General features: G+C 40.0%; 1 protein-coding gene across 1 annotated transcript in view; it reads left to right on the plus strand.

The window, feature by feature from the left end:
- The window catches only part of LOC117711176 (NACHT, LRR and PYD domains-containing protein 1a-like), a 55,650-nt gene extending 39,499 nt beyond the window's left edge, over positions 1–16,151 (plus strand). Inside the window, exons 11-15 of the mRNA XM_076936403.1 lie at positions 1,868–2,130; positions 2,617–2,742; positions 3,654–3,795; positions 13,305–13,349; positions 13,779–16,151. Of these exons, the coding sequence (XP_076792518.1) occupies positions 1,868–2,130; positions 2,617–2,742; positions 3,654–3,795; positions 13,305–13,349; positions 13,779–14,071 (869 nt within the window). The 3' untranslated portion in view covers positions 14,072–16,151. The remainder of the gene's footprint in view (positions 1–1,867; positions 2,131–2,616; positions 2,743–3,653; positions 3,796–13,304; positions 13,350–13,778) is intronic.
- The last annotated feature ends 3,238 nt before the right edge of the window (positions 16,152–19,389 follow it).

Below are 19,389 nucleotides of genomic sequence, written 5' to 3' on the forward strand. Positions count from 1 at the left end.
CTGGAACCTCATGAGCTGGCCTCCACTGATTCTATAGGCATTGCTATCTTCCTTGCATTCACCAGAATGTCACCATAATTTCTGCTCTCAGGACAGTAGAGTATTTCCAGTCCTTGGTATCAAATTCTGCAATATTCTATCCACAAACAGCTCCAAAGACTTAAGAAACACTTGACCTGCCATTTTTTTTATTGGATATTATATTTACATTTCAGATTTTATCCCCTTACCCCTCACCACCCAGGAACCTCCTAGCCCATCCCCCATCCCCATGCTTCCATGAGGATGTACCCCTATCTACCCCCCTCCCCACCCTTAAATTCCCCCCCTCTCAGTGTTCAGCCTTCATGGGACTAATGATCTACTCTCCCACCTATGCCTGACAAGGCCATCCTCCCCTGCATGTACAGATGGAGTCTATGTGCTCCCAGGCTGGTGATTTAGACCATGGGGAACTCTGGTTGGTTGGTATTGTTGCTCTCCTCGTGGGGCTACAAACCCTTTCTGCTTCTTCAGTTTTCTCTCTAACTTCTCCATTGAAAAACCCTTGATCAGATCAGTGGTTAGCTGTGAGCATCTGCCTCTGAATGTGTCAGACTCTGGCAGACCTCTAAGGAGACAGCTATATCAGGCTCTTGTCAACATGTACTTCCTGAAGTTCACATCAGTGTCTACCATTGGTGACTGCACATGAGATGGATACCCAGGTGGAATGGTTTCCAGATGGCCCCTCCTTCAGTTTCTGTTCCACACTTTGTCTCCATATTTGCTCCCTTGAGTATTTTGTTACTCCTTCTAAGTAGGAACAAGGCATCTGCACTTGGTCTTCCTTTTTCATGAACTTCATGTGGTCTGTGAGTTAAATCTTGGCTATTTCAAGCTTTTGGGCTAATATCTGCTTATCAGTGAGTAGATAACATGTGTGTTCTTTTGTGATTGGGTTACCTCACTCAGGATGATATTTTCTAGTTCCATCCATTTACCTAAGAATTTCTCCATTTTATAGCAACAACCCAACTCCTAGTATCAACTCTCTGTCCAGGTTACTTTATTTGTGACTCTAAAAACAATACTTTACCAAAGAAACTCAAGAGACCATAGATTTATTTTGCCTCAGAGTTGAAAGGTAAAGTCAGTTCATTATGATATGGAAGTCTGAGAACATAGAGGTGTGGCACTCAGTAAACTTGCATCAACAGATATGGAGCAGAAAACAGTAAATGCTTGTGTTCATGTGACATTCTCCATTTAACTCAGTCCTGGATCCTATTCCATCCAATTCCATGAAATAGTGTTACCCACCTGTGGTCAATCTTCCCAAATCAATTACCCTAATCAAGGTAATCTCCTATTATGCCTACAAGCCTAGATGCAAGGTGATGCTAGATTTTATTAGGTTCACATTTAAGATTAAGCATTCCATGGATTCTTATACCTATGACATCAAAAAATAAATACAAACTAAATAGAAATCATAATCAAGACAGGATATAAAAGAAAAATTGCATTGAGGCTTACAGCTTCAAGGGATGATTCAAAGACCTTCATATGAGAAGGAGCATGGCAGCAAGCAGGCAGGCATGGCACTGGAGCATACAGCAATAGCTGAGCGTTTACATTCTGATGGGAGAGAAAGAAAGCTGATAATGTATGAGCTTTGCAAACCTCAAAGCCCACCAGTGACACAGCTCATTCAACAAGGGAATACCTCCTAATCCTTCCCAAGTAGTTCCAACAAATAGAGCAGCCCATTCTCATTCAAACCACTAATTCACACTCATTCTCAATCATGAGGTACTAGTTTTCCAGACCAGCATGGATAGATAGAAATACTATATCCACATCTCTTGAATCTCTTCTTTCACAGATGGAAAGGTGGACACCTCCTTGTTCCATGTTGCCCACTTTCAAGAACATGGGATGGTCCTAGAAAGCCCAGCAAGAGTGGAAGAGCATTACACAGTATTGGAAAGCCCAAGCTTCTCCCCAATAGGAGTTCTACTGAGATTGATTCCTGCTGTTCGACAATTCATCCCCATCAATTCCATCACACTGATCTACTATCACTTCTATGACAAGGATGTCACCTTTCACCTTTACCTGGTCCCCAATGACTGCACTATTCGGAAGGTGACACTGAGGACCACAAATGTGGGGCCATGGTGGGAAAACAGAAAATTTGAGTTATAGCTACTGAGCACCTTGGAGAGATTCTGAACTGAGAGTTGGAATATATTTCTATATGGGAAATCTGATGTGCCTATACAAATCTGCCTTCTTCTTGCCCCCTGACCCCCACACCAGAGTCTCACTCAACTGTATTTGATGCCAATTTATGAATCTTCAACCAGTGTCTTTACACCTACCAGAAGGATTAAAATTCTCTATGTCCATCCTGTAACAATGCCCCTCTTCTGTGGCAGTTACTCTGTTCCCAAGCTGATCATGAACAGGGCCAACAATCCAGATACTGGTGTGTCAGAACACAAGGTAGATGGGAGCTCATGAGGTTCATCACCCTATCCCACAAATGTGCGGATCAACCATCTCACTTTATTTAGATCAAATGTTTTAGCCCAGAAATTTACATAAATCACTGTCTGTAATGTTCCCTAGGCCATTGATGATGAAGAAATGAAGTTTCAGTTTGTTCGCATAAACAAGCCACCCCCAGTACGTGCTCTTTATGTTGGTTCCCACTATATCCTGTCTGGCTCCAAAAAGGTGGAAATTATCCCAAAGGTGAGCATCCAGGTGTTTCTGATGCCAGGTGTGGGAAACCTATGGGGCTGATTACACGAATTTGTAGAAAACTGTGATTGGGGAGAAAACAATTAAGATTTGGGGTGAGCAAAAATATATCAAAGTTAGGTGGAAATTAATTTAAAGAACCCACAAGAGTGCAGAGTAGACCTGAGGACTGGAGGAATTAGAGTCAGTCTGACACAGAGAAGTTTCTGGCTAAACATGGAGAAAATCCCAGGCTGAGGATCTGTGAACAGGGCTTTCAGGATGAGTCCTTACTTATCCCTGGTTGTTATGGTTTGAATCTGAAATGTCTCCTATGGGTGTAAATGTTTAAATAGTAAATGTTGGTTTCTAGACACTGGTGGTGTTATGGGAATTTGTAGAATCAAATCTGGCAGTACTGGCTGTCAGAAGCAAGCCATATATGGCAAGCCTCGAGGCTTATAGCCATACCCTGTTTCCACCTCAGACTGCTCATTCCTGAGCCTCTGAGATATAACAAGCCATGCCACAAGTTTTTTCACTATGGAGCCCCAGCTTTGATGCATTCCCCAGCATGAAACTAAACAACAACATAAACCTTTCCTTAACTTCCTGTCAGGTTTTGTCAGAATAATGAGAAAAGAGCCAGCATGCTGGGTCCCAGCTGGGTCCTCAGCCTTGTGAGTTTAGATGTAGGTTCAAAGATTGAGGGTCACCTCAGTGCAAAAGATAGTCAGTGTTTAATATGGCGTGCAATATCAAGAGATTATGAGGTGATAGAAAGTCCTGATTCACATGAGTAAACGCTTCTCACACAGCCTCTCTCTCAATCTATCTCTCTTACTCTATCTCTGTCTGACTATCTATCTATCTATCTATCTATCTATCTATCTATCTATCTATTTCTATGTATCTATTCCCAGGAACTGGAACTGTGTTACCGAAGCCCAGGGGAATCCCAGCTCTTCTCTGAGATCTACGTTGGACACATGGATTCAGGGTTTAAGCTGAAAATCAGGGAGAAGAGGCACATGAATCTTGTATGGGAGGCCTTGCTGAAACCAGGTAAAATTAGTTTAAGACTAGAGACTTTAAGAGTTTAAGAAAGGCAATGATTAAGGAGAGATGTATTGTCATTATTTCTTGTTGCCACAAAATAGATCAGTCATGTGGTTTTCTAGATCAATAAAAGGTGGCAGGAGCAGAGTTTAAAGTATGACAGTGAGTTAGTCAGTTATTCACAGTTGTAAAAATATATGAAAAAAAACTTAGAAGAAGAAAAGTTTCCTTTGATTCAAGGTCTTAGAACCAAGTTTCCACCCATGCTCAGCCTCCTCTGTTTCTTTGAAACTGGTGTGAAACAGGATATCATGAAAGTGGGAGGAGGGAAGGCAGCTTGTGTGTTATCTCAAAAGGAAAAAAGAAGGGGAGAGATAAAAAGAGAGAGAAATATGGACTGGGAAAAAGAGGAGGAAGTGGAGGTAAAAAGAGAAGAAGAGGAAGTCCATACACTACATTCTCTCTTGGACATGACCAATGACTGTCCTCCTCCAACTGTACACTACTATGTGATTCCCTTTCCACACTCAGTACTCAGTCCACAATGAGAGCATTGGTGTGTAGCTTCATTCATAGACTCACACCCCTCAGGACAGTCACTTTTGAATACTGCTGCAGGACCAGTCCTTATTTTTCAGGAACACATCATCACAAAGCACCACATGCCCTAAGCCACATATTTTCGATCCTATATTGAATTTCTGCTCCCACTGCCCTGGAAATGACAGATTGAGGTGCACAAAGATCTACCTCCAGTTCACATAACAGCTCAGGTTTACAGTGAAGGGATTTTGCCAACATGAGATACTCAATATTATATCTATACATAATGTGTATTAATAAATTATTTTTAACAATTTTGTACTCACATAATTCATTCCAGTCACACCACCTTAAAAAAGTAAATAAGCAAAAGAAAGAAAAGTCTGCTCTACTCTCCCTCCTACTCCCACCAGTTCTGCTTATTTTCTATAAATCTCTTTGTCACATTCAAAAGGGATTTCTTCATCTCATTGAGTTTAACTTGGACCATCTGTGTGACAAAGAGTTTTGTACTATCCTGAAGAATATAATGATCTTACTAGCATGCATACAGATACAATATTTACCTTCCCATCTCCCATAAATTTATTATTTGGCAGTAGTTTAACAGTAAGTGCACTATCCTGAGAGATGCTACTGCTTGTGTAGCTGATTGATCGACAGGCTCAACTAGTGAGGATCCAGAGAAAGAAAGTTTGGGTGCTATGCGTTAATATAGTCATGGAAATACCCTGCTTATAAGACAGCAATTCACAAGCCTTCTTCATACAGTATGTTCCTGCATTTTCTCTAATTCTCCTTCCACAATGTTACTTAAGACTTAATGGGGTGAAATAAATGACTCAAATTCAGGGATGAGTATTCACCAATACTTTTTCTCAACCTCCTATACAGCCATAAGTAGGTGTAGTCACATCCATTCACACCAAAGAAAGGCTTTTCTGATATGGCTGAAAGTAGTTTTTGTCTATAGTATAAACATAGATATTTAGAAGGGCATTAGTTCTATGTCCATTTACATGAGCAGCAGAGTTGTTCTGTAAAAATCTCAGACTCTTGAGAGAAGCTACTAATGCTGCTAGTTGTTGATGCCTTTGTTCCCTCAGTAGCCTGAGAGCTTAAAGCATAAAGAAAGCTTCCAACTCACCTTCAGCTTAAATTCTCTATACTGCATGTCTGAGGTGTGGTGTATTCAAAAATAATGCCTTATCTACTAGTTCTTCCAGGAAACTAATCAGAATAGAATGAGACTGTACTGTCTTGGGGACCTCCAGGACTTCCTGTCCTACAAATTCCAAAGGAGCTATCCCACATTTGGAACTGGGATTTTTTTTTTTGAAACTCATTACTTCTAGCATTTCCATTTCAAGCCTTGTTTGGTGTTATGATTTTTATAGTTAACAAATTTAGGTTTCTAATCTACCTATATTTTACCAATCTTCTACTATCCTTTTTTCTGTTCCTTAGGTCAAGTTGCATTTCTTGTTTTCTGGTTTCAGGGGGTTTAGAAGCGTCACATATGCAGTGTGTTCTTTCCTTCTAGGCATGGATTGCCTTTCTTGATATCTTTCCTAGTTTGTATACTTACTTTTTATAATGCCATTTTCTTCACAGCTCAGTCAAATCCCACTGTATGAGTGTGCCATACATCTGTTTTCCAATCATCTGTTGATGGGTATCTAGGCTGATTGCATTTTCTAGCTATTGGGAATAGAAGTTCAAGGAGCATGGTTGTGCAAATGTCTCCATTGTAGAATATAAATTTTCTTGTGTAGTGCCAAGGAAGTGTAATGAACCCCCCAAATCAGACAAGGGCCAATCAAATGCAAATCACAACAGGGCCTTTATTCAAACTGGCTCAGATCCCTCAGCCCACCACCATTGCACTGGATGAATGTGATGAAGAGGACCCCAGATTTCTACAGGAGTTAGGCATTATAGAAAGAAACAAATAAGGGTGAGTTTTTCTAGCCTGGCAAGCATGTAATTGGAATCCTATTATGGCCTTTAGCATTATTGGCTGCTACAGAGAGTCTGACTATAAACTTATCTTTTGCTTCCTTCTGCATTGGTGGTCATCACAAGGGGGTGGGCTTGTTGGGAATTAAATTGAAAATGCTGGATTTGTTGGAAAAGATTAACCTGGAAACACTGGTCTTGTTGGGATTAGCCTAGAAACTGAAGCTAGGCTCTGGTTTTGTTGGGGGGATAACTTACAATCTAATGCTAGATACCAGCCTGATAGTTTACCTGAGTTCAAGTTCTCTAAAATGTAATCTGAACTTAAAAGGTTTGGTCTCTCAGGTTGATACATTACCAGGAGTGTAAGGCTGAGTTTTAAGGTAGTTCTAATTCTAGTCTTCAGGATGCCTCCATATTTATTTCCACAGGGGCTGCTCTAGCATGAACTACTTCTGGAATTGTTTAAATTTTCTTTTTCCCATATCCATTCCAACATTTGTTATCAGTTGTTTCCTTGATACTAGATATTCTCAAGGGATTAGAAGATATCATAAGTAATTTTAACTTCTGCTTTCCTAATAGCTAACTGTTTCCTAGCTCTATGTTTGCTCTTATGATAATCTGTGGTCACTCCTATGATCCCATTTTACAACTGGGTAATTTCCTGTTTAGGTTTCTGAGTTCCATGTTTATTCTAGTTACAAATCCTTTGTGAGATGTTTTCTTGGAAACAGTTTATCCCATTCTCACCTAAATCTTCAGTGAGTTAAGTTCTATTTGTTATAGAGAACTATTTAAGAGTGGTGAGATACAATTTGCCAATTCCTATTGGTTTTACTTCCTGTGCTACTAGAGTCTCATTCAGGCAAATCCTAACTTATGCTACTATGTTGAAAACTACTCCTTATTTGTAACGGCCTGCTCTGTTCCTCAGGTCAGGGTCTAGCAAGAGAGAGAGTGGGAGGAATAAGGGGGAGAGATGCGAAGAATGGAAACAAACCAGAGGGTCTGCAGTAAAGTCTCCTTTACTGTCTCCACCACACACACCACACCTACTACTCTACACCACACACTACACCACCCTACTACAAGGAAATCCTGGGTATTTATAAGCACAAGCAGGGGAACACAGGTGAAAACATTTTACCATGTGCACCATGCAACTGGAGTCACTAAACAGCAAAACAAGCTATGTGGGATAAACAATATATTTATCAGAGTGTGCTTCAGCTGTTCTAGGCTTTTGAAAAACAAGTCTCTTATCAGGGTATATGGTTCCAGATGGCTGCAAAGTTGATAACTGCTTTATAGACGCTTTCTGCTTAAAGTCGGCTCCCAACACGTCCCCCTTTTTAATTTTTTTTTTCAAAAGGGAAGGCTGGGAAAACTTACAGAAACCGTGCCTGTCCTAGGTTGGAACAAAGGACCCCAGCCTCCCTTTCCCATTTCTGGATAACTCAACAGCCATTGGTTGAGCTCCTGTCTTAGGATGGTGAGGCCTCCCTTCTTTTAGGGGCAAGGGTCTTGGTATGCTCTCTTACCCGTCATTGACTATCCGGCTTAGTGCATAAGTTAGAGGTTAATCCTCGTCAGTCTTGATGACAGAGGTTTCAGAGTCCCCTACTTCCAGCCTGTAATAGTGGACCTGTATGGGTTTCATTTGGATAGCATTTATCTGTTACCGTACAAAAGCCATCAGTTTGTTGAACAGCATTAACCCAAGAGACAAGAGACTTAATGCCTAGTCAGTATAAAAGCAACACTCTTTTTTAAGGGTAACACACAGAAATACAGAACTGAACATAACTTTGATCTTAACAAAACAAGTAAGGAAATCCCTGTCCCTGATCAATCAATCTCAAACCCAAAAAACAACTATAACTGTGGTAGAGGGTTTAAACAACATACCCCACTAAATCATAAGTCAGGGAATCAAGAATCCAATAGAGCCACCCTGGAGATATGGGTGGTAATGTCTCCTTCAGCCTTGAGAACTTCCCAGGTCAGGTTTGCTCGTTGATCTGTTCAAGTTTGAAGGCAATTGTGAAGCATCTTCATGTTTCCTTCATATTTCCTGCAAAGAAAAAATTATGCTTCTCAGGGGGTTTTTCCTCCCTGGATTTGTTATTGTTCTCTATTTGTTTAATCAGTCTCTCTGGCAGCCAGCATGCAGCATCTGCAGTTTGGGAATATATGCAAACAGAACCTCTTCCCCAGATAAGCACTGGATCTGGCCCATTCCAGGTTCCAGTTAATGGGTCTTTCCAGAGGACTGTTGCAAAATTCTTTTTGGTATCAGGATGCCAGAATCTATCTGCAGCAGATTTTCCTTCAGAATCCAAAGTTTAAAAATTTAAAATAAAAAGTGCATGATGAAGGATATTTTGGGGGGATCCCTTGGTAGGATACCATTCCCCATTTTTAATTTTTTCAAATTGACATTTAATGGTTTGATGTGCCCTTTCTACCATACCTTGGCCCTATGGATTATATGGAATACCTGTTTAATGTAATATTCCCAATTTTTCACAGAATTGGTGGAAACTGGAGCTTGTATAACCTGAGCCATTGTCAGTTTTTATCTGTTTAGGCACACCCAATACAGCAATTGTAGCAAGGATATGAGCAATCACATGCTTGCTTGCTTCTCCAGTTTGTAATGTTGCATAAATGAAACCACTGTATGTATCTACACATACATGTATATATTTCTGTTTTCCAAATTCATTATAATGAGTAACATCCATTTGCCAGATACTGTTTGGTATTAATCCCTTTGGATTTATGCCCAAATGAGGAACTGGTAAAAGTTTAACACATGATTGACATTGTTCGACAATTTGTCTAGCTTGTTCTCTGGTAATTTTAAACATAACTCTTAAGGTTTTAGAATTAAGGTGATGTAACTCATGAGCTTTTATGGCCTGATCCAAACTAGATGGCATATCTGATAAAGTCACTTCAGTGGGTAAAACCTGAGGTCCCATTTCTGGGGTTAATACTGTATGGGTGGCAGAACTGAGGTCCAGTCCTGCGCTTCCTGGTGTTGCTCGACTGAGTTCAGAAAGGGATTGGTGTTTGCTGGTATGACACTGACTGCTCCATAAGCCTGTTTTGGCTTGCGTAGGTTTGGGGCCTGGAGCTGGCCCCTGTTCCCGTTTCCCTGATTATGGGAAAGGGTGTTACTTTGTTCATCTCTTTTAGACCTGCAATCACTAGCCCAATGCCTTCCACATTTGCAATGTGAGCAGAGCCCAGGATATTTTCTGGGCTGTCTCTGGATTAACTCATTTTCTACCCTGCAATCCCTTGCAAAGTGTCCAGGCTTACCACATTTAAAACATGCCTTTTTCTGTCTCTATTTACCAAAAAAATCTCTTACAGATTGTTCTTGCATAGCAGCCACCATAGCTAAGCCCTGTTGGTAAGAGGGACCTATGTCAAAACAGAGTCTGATATACCCCGTAAGGTCTGTCTTTTTCCTATAAGGTCTAATGGCCGCTTGGCAGGTAGGGTTAGCATTTTCATATGCAAGTTGTTTCACATAATCTACATCTGCCTCTGCATTACCAAAAATCCTCCCTGCTGTTGTCATTAATCAATGAACAAAGTTAGAAAATTGTTCATCAGGCCCTTGCCTGACTGCTGTTAAAGATGCACCAGGGTCTCCCTTTGTCAGGAGTTTACGCCAAGCCTTCATAGCTGCATTTTGAATTTGAGCATATAAACCTGGATCATATTGCATCTGGTTATCACTAGAAGCAAATTGCCCTTCTCCTACTAAGGAACCAAAGGACCAACCATTGCCTGCCTGAATGTTTCTCCTAGCTGTCTCTTTACAATTCTCATGATACTCTGATTTCCAAATAAGATAGTCTCCACCACTAAGAACTGCTCTCACTAATGTATTCCAATCACCAGGAGTCAGCCATTCCTCTGCAACAGACTCTAAAATTGCAAGAGTAAAAGGAGCAGTGGCACCATATTGAGATACTGCATTTTTTAATTCTTTAATAGTTTGAAAATTAAACCCTATGTGATGTCTCCAAGCAACCCCTTGAGCGTCTCTGGTCTCTGATACAGGGAAAGCCTCAGCGTCTCCCTCTTCTAGCTGATCTGTAGCTGAACTAAGGCTAGAGGATAGGGACTTCCTTTGGACATCGGGTTGAGGAATGTGAAAATCTGAAGGATTTTCACAGTTGGCCTCTCGAGACCTCTTCCCTGTCCTTAATTTCTGTAACTGAGTATTTAAGTCCTGATACTCTTTTTCTAACTATCAGTTGTTTAAGGGTAGAAATTTTGTCCTGTAACTCCTTTTTGGGATATACAACCATTATCTCCACTGGGGGAGCACTTGGAGGTGGAGGCACATAGGGAGAGGGCATTTCAGCATCATAAAATTTGACTTCCTCTTCCTCTTGGTCAGCACAATCTGGCTCTGACAAATTGTCATCAACCTTTGGTTATATTTTGGATTCTAACTTATGCTTCTTTTTATTTTGAACAAAAAAGACAACATTCAAGAACAACAGCAGAAAATTAACACATGTGAGCAGCAAACAACAAAACCAAAACAGAGAGTTGAATTCAGACTGACTAATTTCTTGTCCCATTTTCATTGCCTTTCCTGAAGCAAACCAAAACAGAGAGTTGGATTCAGGTTGACTAATTTCTTGTCTCATTTTCCTTACCTTTCTCGAAGCGGCAGATTCGTGCTCACCTTCTGAGTTTTCAGTCAACCCTTCTTCCAGTAATGTCCCTCACTGGATCTCTCGTTCTTGCTGCCCCATGTTAGGCGCCAAACTGTAATGGCATCTCATCAGGGTATATGGTTCCAGATGGCTGCAAAGTTGATAGCTGCTTTCTAGCCACTTTCTGCTTAAAGTCACCTCCCAACACTTATTTATTACAGGTTTATCAGGGTTGCTTCTTTCATTGTAAGTTTTATATATTTTGCAATTGAATTTTTAAAGGTGACAAATAGGCATATAGGTGAATTCATTCACATTTTACCATCTAGGTTTCCCAGTACCATTTGTTGACAGGTTGTCTTTTGTTCAGAGTATATTTTTGTATATTATTTTATATTATATATTATTATATATTATTTTCATCAGTGTCCAGACCAATGAGCTTGTGTGGATTTTACCTCAGTCTTCTATTCTATTCAATTTACCTATGTAATTGTTTTCTGCCAACACCATGGCTGGTTTTAGTACTATGTATGTAATATTAATTAGAAATGAGGTGTGAGGACACTTCTCATGTACTTTTTTTGTTGATCATCACCTTAGCCATACTTCCTCTCTAGTAGTTACACATGTATCTCAGAACTTTTTATTCTTTATCAGTGAAGTGTGTCTCTATAATATTGATTGAGACTGCATTGGATCAATAGAGTTATTCTAGTAGGCTGGCTATTTTTCACAATATTGATTCTTCTAAACATTGTGCATAGATAGCAAAGGTGTTGGTCCATCTTCTAAGGCCCTCCTCAGTTTATTATTTTAATGAATGTCTGATAGTTTTTGTTGTACAGACCTTTCATTTCTTTGGTTAGGTATTCTGTACAGAATTTTGATTTGTTTGTATGTCTGATTGTTTGCTATTTTAACTCATCAATATTTTCAAGATGACATAGACAAGTAAAAATAGTGGCACTTCTCAAGTGCATTAACAATACACTTCTAATCTATTCCCCACAATGCCAAAAACCAAGCTCCTCCAGTCAGTGACTCCTGAGATGGCCAGTTCTTAACAGTTGTCAAATATTGGTGGTTCCTGCTCCTAAGATACTACAAAAAACTTCGAATGTGTTCAAAGAATAGTCTTTGCTCCTCCTTCACCTGGGTGAGCCACAGGGGGGAAATTGACCTGTACCAGCATCCTGCCAGGGTGGGAATCTCACCCCAGCACTTCCTCATCAGGCAGTCCTAGAGAATGACTTAACACATGACTCTGAACCTTTTCACCTGTAGCTGAATATCAGAATGAGTAATGAGCAAGGGGTTTGGAAAAGTAAAATGCTGTTTATCCAAATCTTGTAGTGTGACCCTTAGCTAATAGGATCAAGGATGCTATTTTTCTTTATATTAAGTCAACATTTTCCCTGCATTTTGGGAGTCATGGTAGTGGCCAGACAGTGTTTCTCAGCTAAAAAGTCCAGGCCTTGAAATCACAGAGAACTGCCTCCCTCCATCTCCAAAGTGCTAGGATTAAAGATGTGTGTCACCATATGCAGCCTCCACATATTTTTGTTAATTCTGTCCTTTGGGATTCATTAAGATCTATCCCTTTCCATAGGGGAGAGTATTCAGATATTGAAAGATTATAATTGTAGCCTGCCTTTATCCCCAGACTTACATCTTGCTTTTAAAATTCATAGTCACTCTGTCACTTTCTTCATTGGATGCTGCAGTTTATCTATATCTCAGAATGCACCAAGATGGTCCACCTACCATGGATTGCATCCCATATCATCTTTTCTTCATACAAATGGAACCAGGGCTTTCCAATACTACAAGTCCACGAGCTGACTTCCATAAACTGTTAGAGCACAGTGGATGTAGAGACTTCTCAATCCCTTAAGGCTTATTCACAAGCTGCAATTTATTAATGTCCTTCACTTCTGGATAAAATTGATTTGCTAATCACCTGTGCTCTGTATTGCTTCACGTTAACTCTACCATCAAATCCAGAACACAAGTGTGTCATTTGTGAGTATACAAAATCAAACAAAGACAAAAAGACTATTTTTTATCAAAATTATTTAAGTCATCTCTCAAGGGACTTGAATGTTATCCTAAAGGAATTCATTCAAGGTCTATTCTATATGATGATAGACTAGGCCTAAGATGCCCTGGATAACTGAGGAACTATTCACCTTCCAGATTATATGAGAATGTCTGTAGTTCATTCTCAAAATCCCAAGTACCAGTACAAGTTTCACAGAATGCACTGAGTGTTGGTATCTACATCATTACAGATGCTTCATCTCTCTTTTCTTCCAGGAGACATCAGACATGCACCATGCAGGGTTTCTCCAGCACCCAAAGGTTAGTAAAAGCTCTAAGAGTCTAGAGAAGCGAATACTATTCTACTGAAATATAATCTGACCCTTGAGAGAAGGGCAGAGAGTAAGGAGGAAGCCTCAGTTTTCAAATCTCACCAAAATATAGAAGAAGCTCATATTCAAGCAGAGTTCCTCTCACTCACCTTGATGCTTACCATTGTGATTGATAATACTTCTACTCATCCCCAGACTGAATACACCACCAAGAACCCCACCTCCTGGTTATGTAGAGTGTCATACTGGTACCTTCAAGAATGTAATGCTATTTTTCTACTGGTCTTCCAAAGGAAGAAGGAAGCCAGGGGTACAGAAGAAATGAGCAGTTATAGGAAAAAAACAAGAAGTGGGTAGCCAGTCAGAGACTCCAAAGGAATATGTCCTTGCTCAGTGCCTTTCTCATCTTTATCCTTAGATGCTCCTTCCATGCTACACTTTGTGGACCAGCATCGGGAGCAGCTGGTGGCCCGAGTGACATCAGTGGACTCTCTATTAGATAAGCTGCATAGCCAGGTGCTGAGTGAAGATTCCTATGAGGCAGTGAGGGCTGAGACCACAAACCAAGACAAGATGAGGAAGCTCTTCAGCTTCAGCCCATCCTGGAGTCAAGCCTGCAAAGACCAATTCTACCAAGCTCTGAAGGAGACCCACCCTCACCTGGTCATGGACCACTTTGAAAAGTCTGGTGGGGTCTCTTTGGGATCCTGATGTCTGTGAGCACTCTCCTTAGAGTCCTGATCTGTCTGAACTTCTTTTGTCCTTAGTTTCTCCATCTGTATCCAGTGGCCATGTGAGTTTCTTTTCTGAGAGCACTGTTTCCAGGATACCTCTTGGGGATCCAGATGTTCCCCCTTGGCTTCTCCAGCCAAATGGTCATGTGAGAGCATCTCAGAAAACACCCAGTTGGTCTAGTAAGTCTATTCAGGCCTTTTCTAGCCTGTTCTGAAGGTCAGAGATGCCAGCCTCAAGCCAACCTGACCCATGATACAAGCAGCATGGGGATCCTGAGAATGGAGCAAAGCGATGATGGTTCTTTCTGGAAAGTGATGTCTTATGAATAGGAAAGGAAGAGGGCTTTTAAAACTCATGCTGTATTCTCAGAAACAGAATATAGTGAAGAAGTCACATGATGCAGCATGGGACTCACTGCCAGAAAGTGAGTTCTCAGATTGCATATGCTCACACCTTCTGTCCTTGTGATGAATTTGCAAGCCTCACTTTTAGTTACATCATCCCATATAGTCAATGTCTTACGAATAGTAATGGAAGAGGGCTTTTAAAATGTATGTTGTTCCTCAGGTGTTTTATTGCCCTGAGTATCACAGAATCTTGGTATTCTGTAAAAACCTTGCAAGTACTAGAAGAAGTGAATCAGCCATTAAGCAAAAGCAGAAGGGTAGTGGGGATTGATTATTGCTGGTATAACAGCTTTAATTACATTAATTGCTAGCACCACTGCTTCTGCAATTGCGTTCACACAAGAATTTAAGACATCTACTTTTGTTAATCATTTAGCAAAATATGTTACTAATGTGTTGAATATACAAGAGGATTTAAATAGGCATGTGGAAGAATGGATTGATGCTCTTTATCCTATACAAATTATTGAAAGGAGGTTCATAGTTTAAGAGTAAGGAGCCATCTCAAGTGTCATGCCAAATACCATTGGAATCATGTTAGGTCTAAAATTTACAGTGGTAGTCATTATAATGAGGAAAAAGTTTAAAGACACTTGCAGTATATTTGGCATAATTCTAACACCTCTTGGGATGTTTTAACTTTGCATAGTGAGCTTAAGAATTTAAAGAATGCTTCTCTGGTGATCATTGATTCGGTAGATACTGTTGATAAAATTACCCATGGCCTGAGGTCAGTATTTCTATTTTGGTCAAGCTTCAATAGTGGCATACATAGCTTGATCATACTAGCCCTTTTTGTTCTGGGAATACTTTTATTTTTGCCCATTGTATTAAAGCTTGTCTTTAACAACATCAACATGTTGGCATCCAAAGGACATGGCTTGAACCTTAAAATGGACCTCCAGACAGTTATTAATTTAACAGGCTGGCAAGCCAAGGACAGGTAAGTTTCTGCACAGAGCCTTACCAACCTAAGACAGAAATACACTGATAATGCATATTCCATGACTAGTAATGAAGGAATTCTTGTCAGAACAACCTAAGACAGATTCAGTCTTCTTTATGAAATAAAAAAGGGGGAGAGGCAGAGAGCTTTTGGGGCTTCTAGGCAAGAATCTGACATTGGCCAAGGACAAGGAAATGGACTGCTTGGCAGGAATACAACATTGGCCAAAGACAAGGAAGTGGACTTTAGGCAGGAATCTGACATTAGGCTAGAGCAAAGAAGTAATTTCAGATAGGAATCTCAATCTTAGGCTAGAACAAATAAATAATTTCAGGCAGAAATCTAAATTTTAGGCTAGAACAAGGAAATAGGCTTCAAAGATGAAAATGACTTTGGGCTAGCACAGGGAATTTGGCTCAGATATTTGGGTCATCTTGATAAGCTCCTAAAAACAGTGATCATGGGAGTATTCACATAATTTTGTTTATTGATTGTTCTTTTACTATTTGTGTTTGTTGTCTTGCTTGCTTATTTCTTGACTATTTGCATCTATTGTATTGCTAGTCCCTCAACCTATAACTGACCTTAATACTTGCATGTAAGTAAAATGGTATAAAAGCAAAAAGTTGGAGGGGGATTACATAGGGGATTTCTAAGAAGGGGAAATGAGGAAAGGGGAAGGCATCAGATTGTAAATAAGTAAAATATCCAATAAAAAATAAATAAATAAAATGCATGTTGTCTGGTCAAATGTAGGGAAGTCACATGATGCAACATGGGACTCAATGACAGAAGCACATCAGACTCGGAGCACATTATGAATTAATCTTGAGAATTTGCACATGCACACACTTTCTGTACTTGTGATAAATTTGTAAGGGACACTTTTGGTTACATCATCCCATATGGAGGTGTGAGTCACAGTTTAAGAAACTGTTCAAGCCACATATGTAGCAGAGGATGGCCTTGTTGGGCATCAATGTGAGGAGAGGCCTTTTGTACTATGAAGGGTCGATGCCCCAGTGTAGTGGAATGTAAGGGCAGGGAGGCTGAAGTGTGTGGGTGAGTGGAGAAACACTCTCCTAAATGAAAGGAAGTACATATGGGATCAGGGGTTTTCAGGGGAAAACCTGAAAAGGGGATAACATTTGAAATGTAAATAAAACTATCCAATAAGAAATATAAAAAAAAAATTGATGTGGGATGGTAGACCAGATGACTGAACAGAAGGCTCAATGGTTAGGAGCTTCTCTTGACATGGTCAGAGTCCTACTCCCAGCACCCACCTCAGGCAGCTTACTACTGTGTATAACACCAAACCCATGGATTCAACATCCTATTTTGTACTTAAGAGTCACACACAGATGCACATTCAATTATACACACAATTTTTAAAATAATTTTTATAAGGGAAAGACAAAATGGGATTCTTCTCCACTATTCACCCATCTCCCAAAGGAGTTATCTCACCAAAAATTACAGTCAGACTTGAGGCTGGCAAGCCTGTATGGTTACATGGAACACAGCCCTGCCAGTCTCTTTCCCCAGTCTACAAGGCTTTCCCTCTGGATCATGCTTCTGCATCCCTCCCTGCCAGGCCCATGGACAGAGCAATTAGCCAGCTTCTTAGTGTCGTCCATCTTTCCTCTTGACTCTGCAGGTGTGCTAGCTGTACTGTGTAGATCTCTTTCCCTGCTTCTGTTTCCCTCTTGCAATACAGTATTTTCCTCATTCTAACTCCTGCCTATACTAGGTCACAGGTGGGCAGCTTCAGCCCAGATGTCTTACCCAGAATTCTGTAGGGTTTTATTGAATAATTCTAAGTTTTGAGTTTCCTTTCTGTGATAGTGACTTCATCTGGAATTTAGACATACCTTAAACTAAACATAAGGCAGTGACAGGGAAAGCCAAGATTCTTAAACACTTATGACAAATATGACACACTGGGCTGTCAATCAAAGTGCTTAAACATATATGACAAATATGACACCCTGGGCTGTTAATCAAGGTTCTTATATGTGTGTGAGAGATATGATACACTGGACCATCAATCAAGTTTCTTAAATGTGTATGGCAGATAGGACACACTGACCTATCAATCATGGTTCTTAAATATGTATGACAGATAGGACACAATGGGCTGTCAATCAAAGTTCTTAAATGTTTATGTCAGAGGAGGTGCAGATTCTTCTGGTTTTCATCTGCACCTGCAGCTAATCCTGTGCCCCAGTTCTCCACACCTCAATCCCAATTGAAGTAAATTGGCCTCCCAGGAGTGCTGACAGACATAAGATTACAGGTGAGACCATCACTCCTGCTCCAATACCTGGTTCAAGTATAAAGCAGCTGGAGCCCACAGAACACAGGAACCGTAGAACAGCCTAGGACAGGATAATTCTGGTTTCCTCCATTGCCACTGAGCTAACCCTGTGCCACAGCTCTCCACATCCAAATCCTGCCCAGAGAGAACTGGTCTGTGAGGAGGGCTGACACACCTAAAATCACAGACTCACAGGAGGGACAAGCTATAGTCAGAGAGAGCAAGACCAGCAAACACCACAGAAGCATAATTCCATCTCTAACAACAAAAATAACAGGAAACAACAATCATTGGTCCGTAATATCTCTCAACATCAATGGTCCCATTTCCCCAATAAAAAGACAGACTAACAGGTTGGATAGTAAACAGGCTGCAGCATTTGCTGCATACAGAAAACACACCTAAGTGACAAACACACACATTACCTCAAGGTAAAAGCCTGGAAAAAAATTTCCAGACAAATGGTCCCAAGAAACAAGCTGTAGTAGCAATTCTAGTTTCCAATAAAATAAACTTTCAACCAAAAGTTATCAAAAAGAGGGGAAGGAATCTTACTCATCAAAGGAAAAATCCACCAAGAGGAAGCCTCAATACTCAACATATATGCCCCAATTGCAAGGGCACCCACATTTGTAAAAAGAAACATTACTGAAGCTCAAAGCACACATTGAAACTCACACAATAATATTAGGAGACTTTAACACCCCACTCTCATCAATGAACAAATAATGGAAACAGAAACTAGACAGAGACACGGTTAAACTAACAGAAGTTATGAACCAAATGGACTTAACAGATATCTACAGAACATTTCACCCTAAAACAAAAGAATATACCTTCATGGTATCTTCTCCAAAATTGCCCTTATAATCAGTTACAAAACAAGCCTCAACAGATACAAGAAAATTGAAATAATCTCATGCATTCTATCAGATCTCCAGGGACTAAGGCTGGTCTTCAACAAAAACAACAGAAAGCCTGCATACGCATGGAAACTGAACACTATCTACTCAATGATAACTTCATCAGAGAAAAAAAATTAAAAAAGAAATTAAACACTTTTTAGAATTTAATGAAAATGAAGGAACAACATGCCCAAACTCATGGGACACAGTGAAAACAGTGCTAAAAAAAAGAAAAGAAAAAAGAAAGAAAACTCATAGCTCTGAATGCTTCCAAAAGAAATAGTATACAGCATACACTAAGCAACTTAACCACACATCTGAAAGTTCTAGAACAAAAAGAAGCAAATACATCCAAGAGGAGTAGATGGCAGGAGATATTGAAACTCATGGTTGAAATCAACCAAATAGAAACAAAGAGAACTATACAAAACATCATGAAACCCAGGAGCTGGTTTTTTGAAAAATCAACAAGATACATAAACCCCTAGGCAGACTAACCAGAGGGCACAGAGACAGTATCCAAATTAACAAAATCAGAAATGAAAATGGAGACATAACAACAGAAACTGAAGAAATTTTTAAAAATTATCAGATCCTACTACAAAAGCTTATACTCAACAAAACTGGTAAATCTAGATGAAATGAATAATTTTCTAGACAGGTACCAGGTACCAACATTAAATCATGATCAGATAAAACATCTAAGCAGTCCCATA

This window comes from Arvicanthis niloticus, chromosome 6, assembly GCF_011762505.2.
Source record: "Arvicanthis niloticus isolate mArvNil1 chromosome 6, mArvNil1.pat.X, whole genome shotgun sequence".
NCBI lineage: Eukaryota > Metazoa > Chordata > Mammalia > Rodentia > Muridae > Arvicanthis > Arvicanthis niloticus.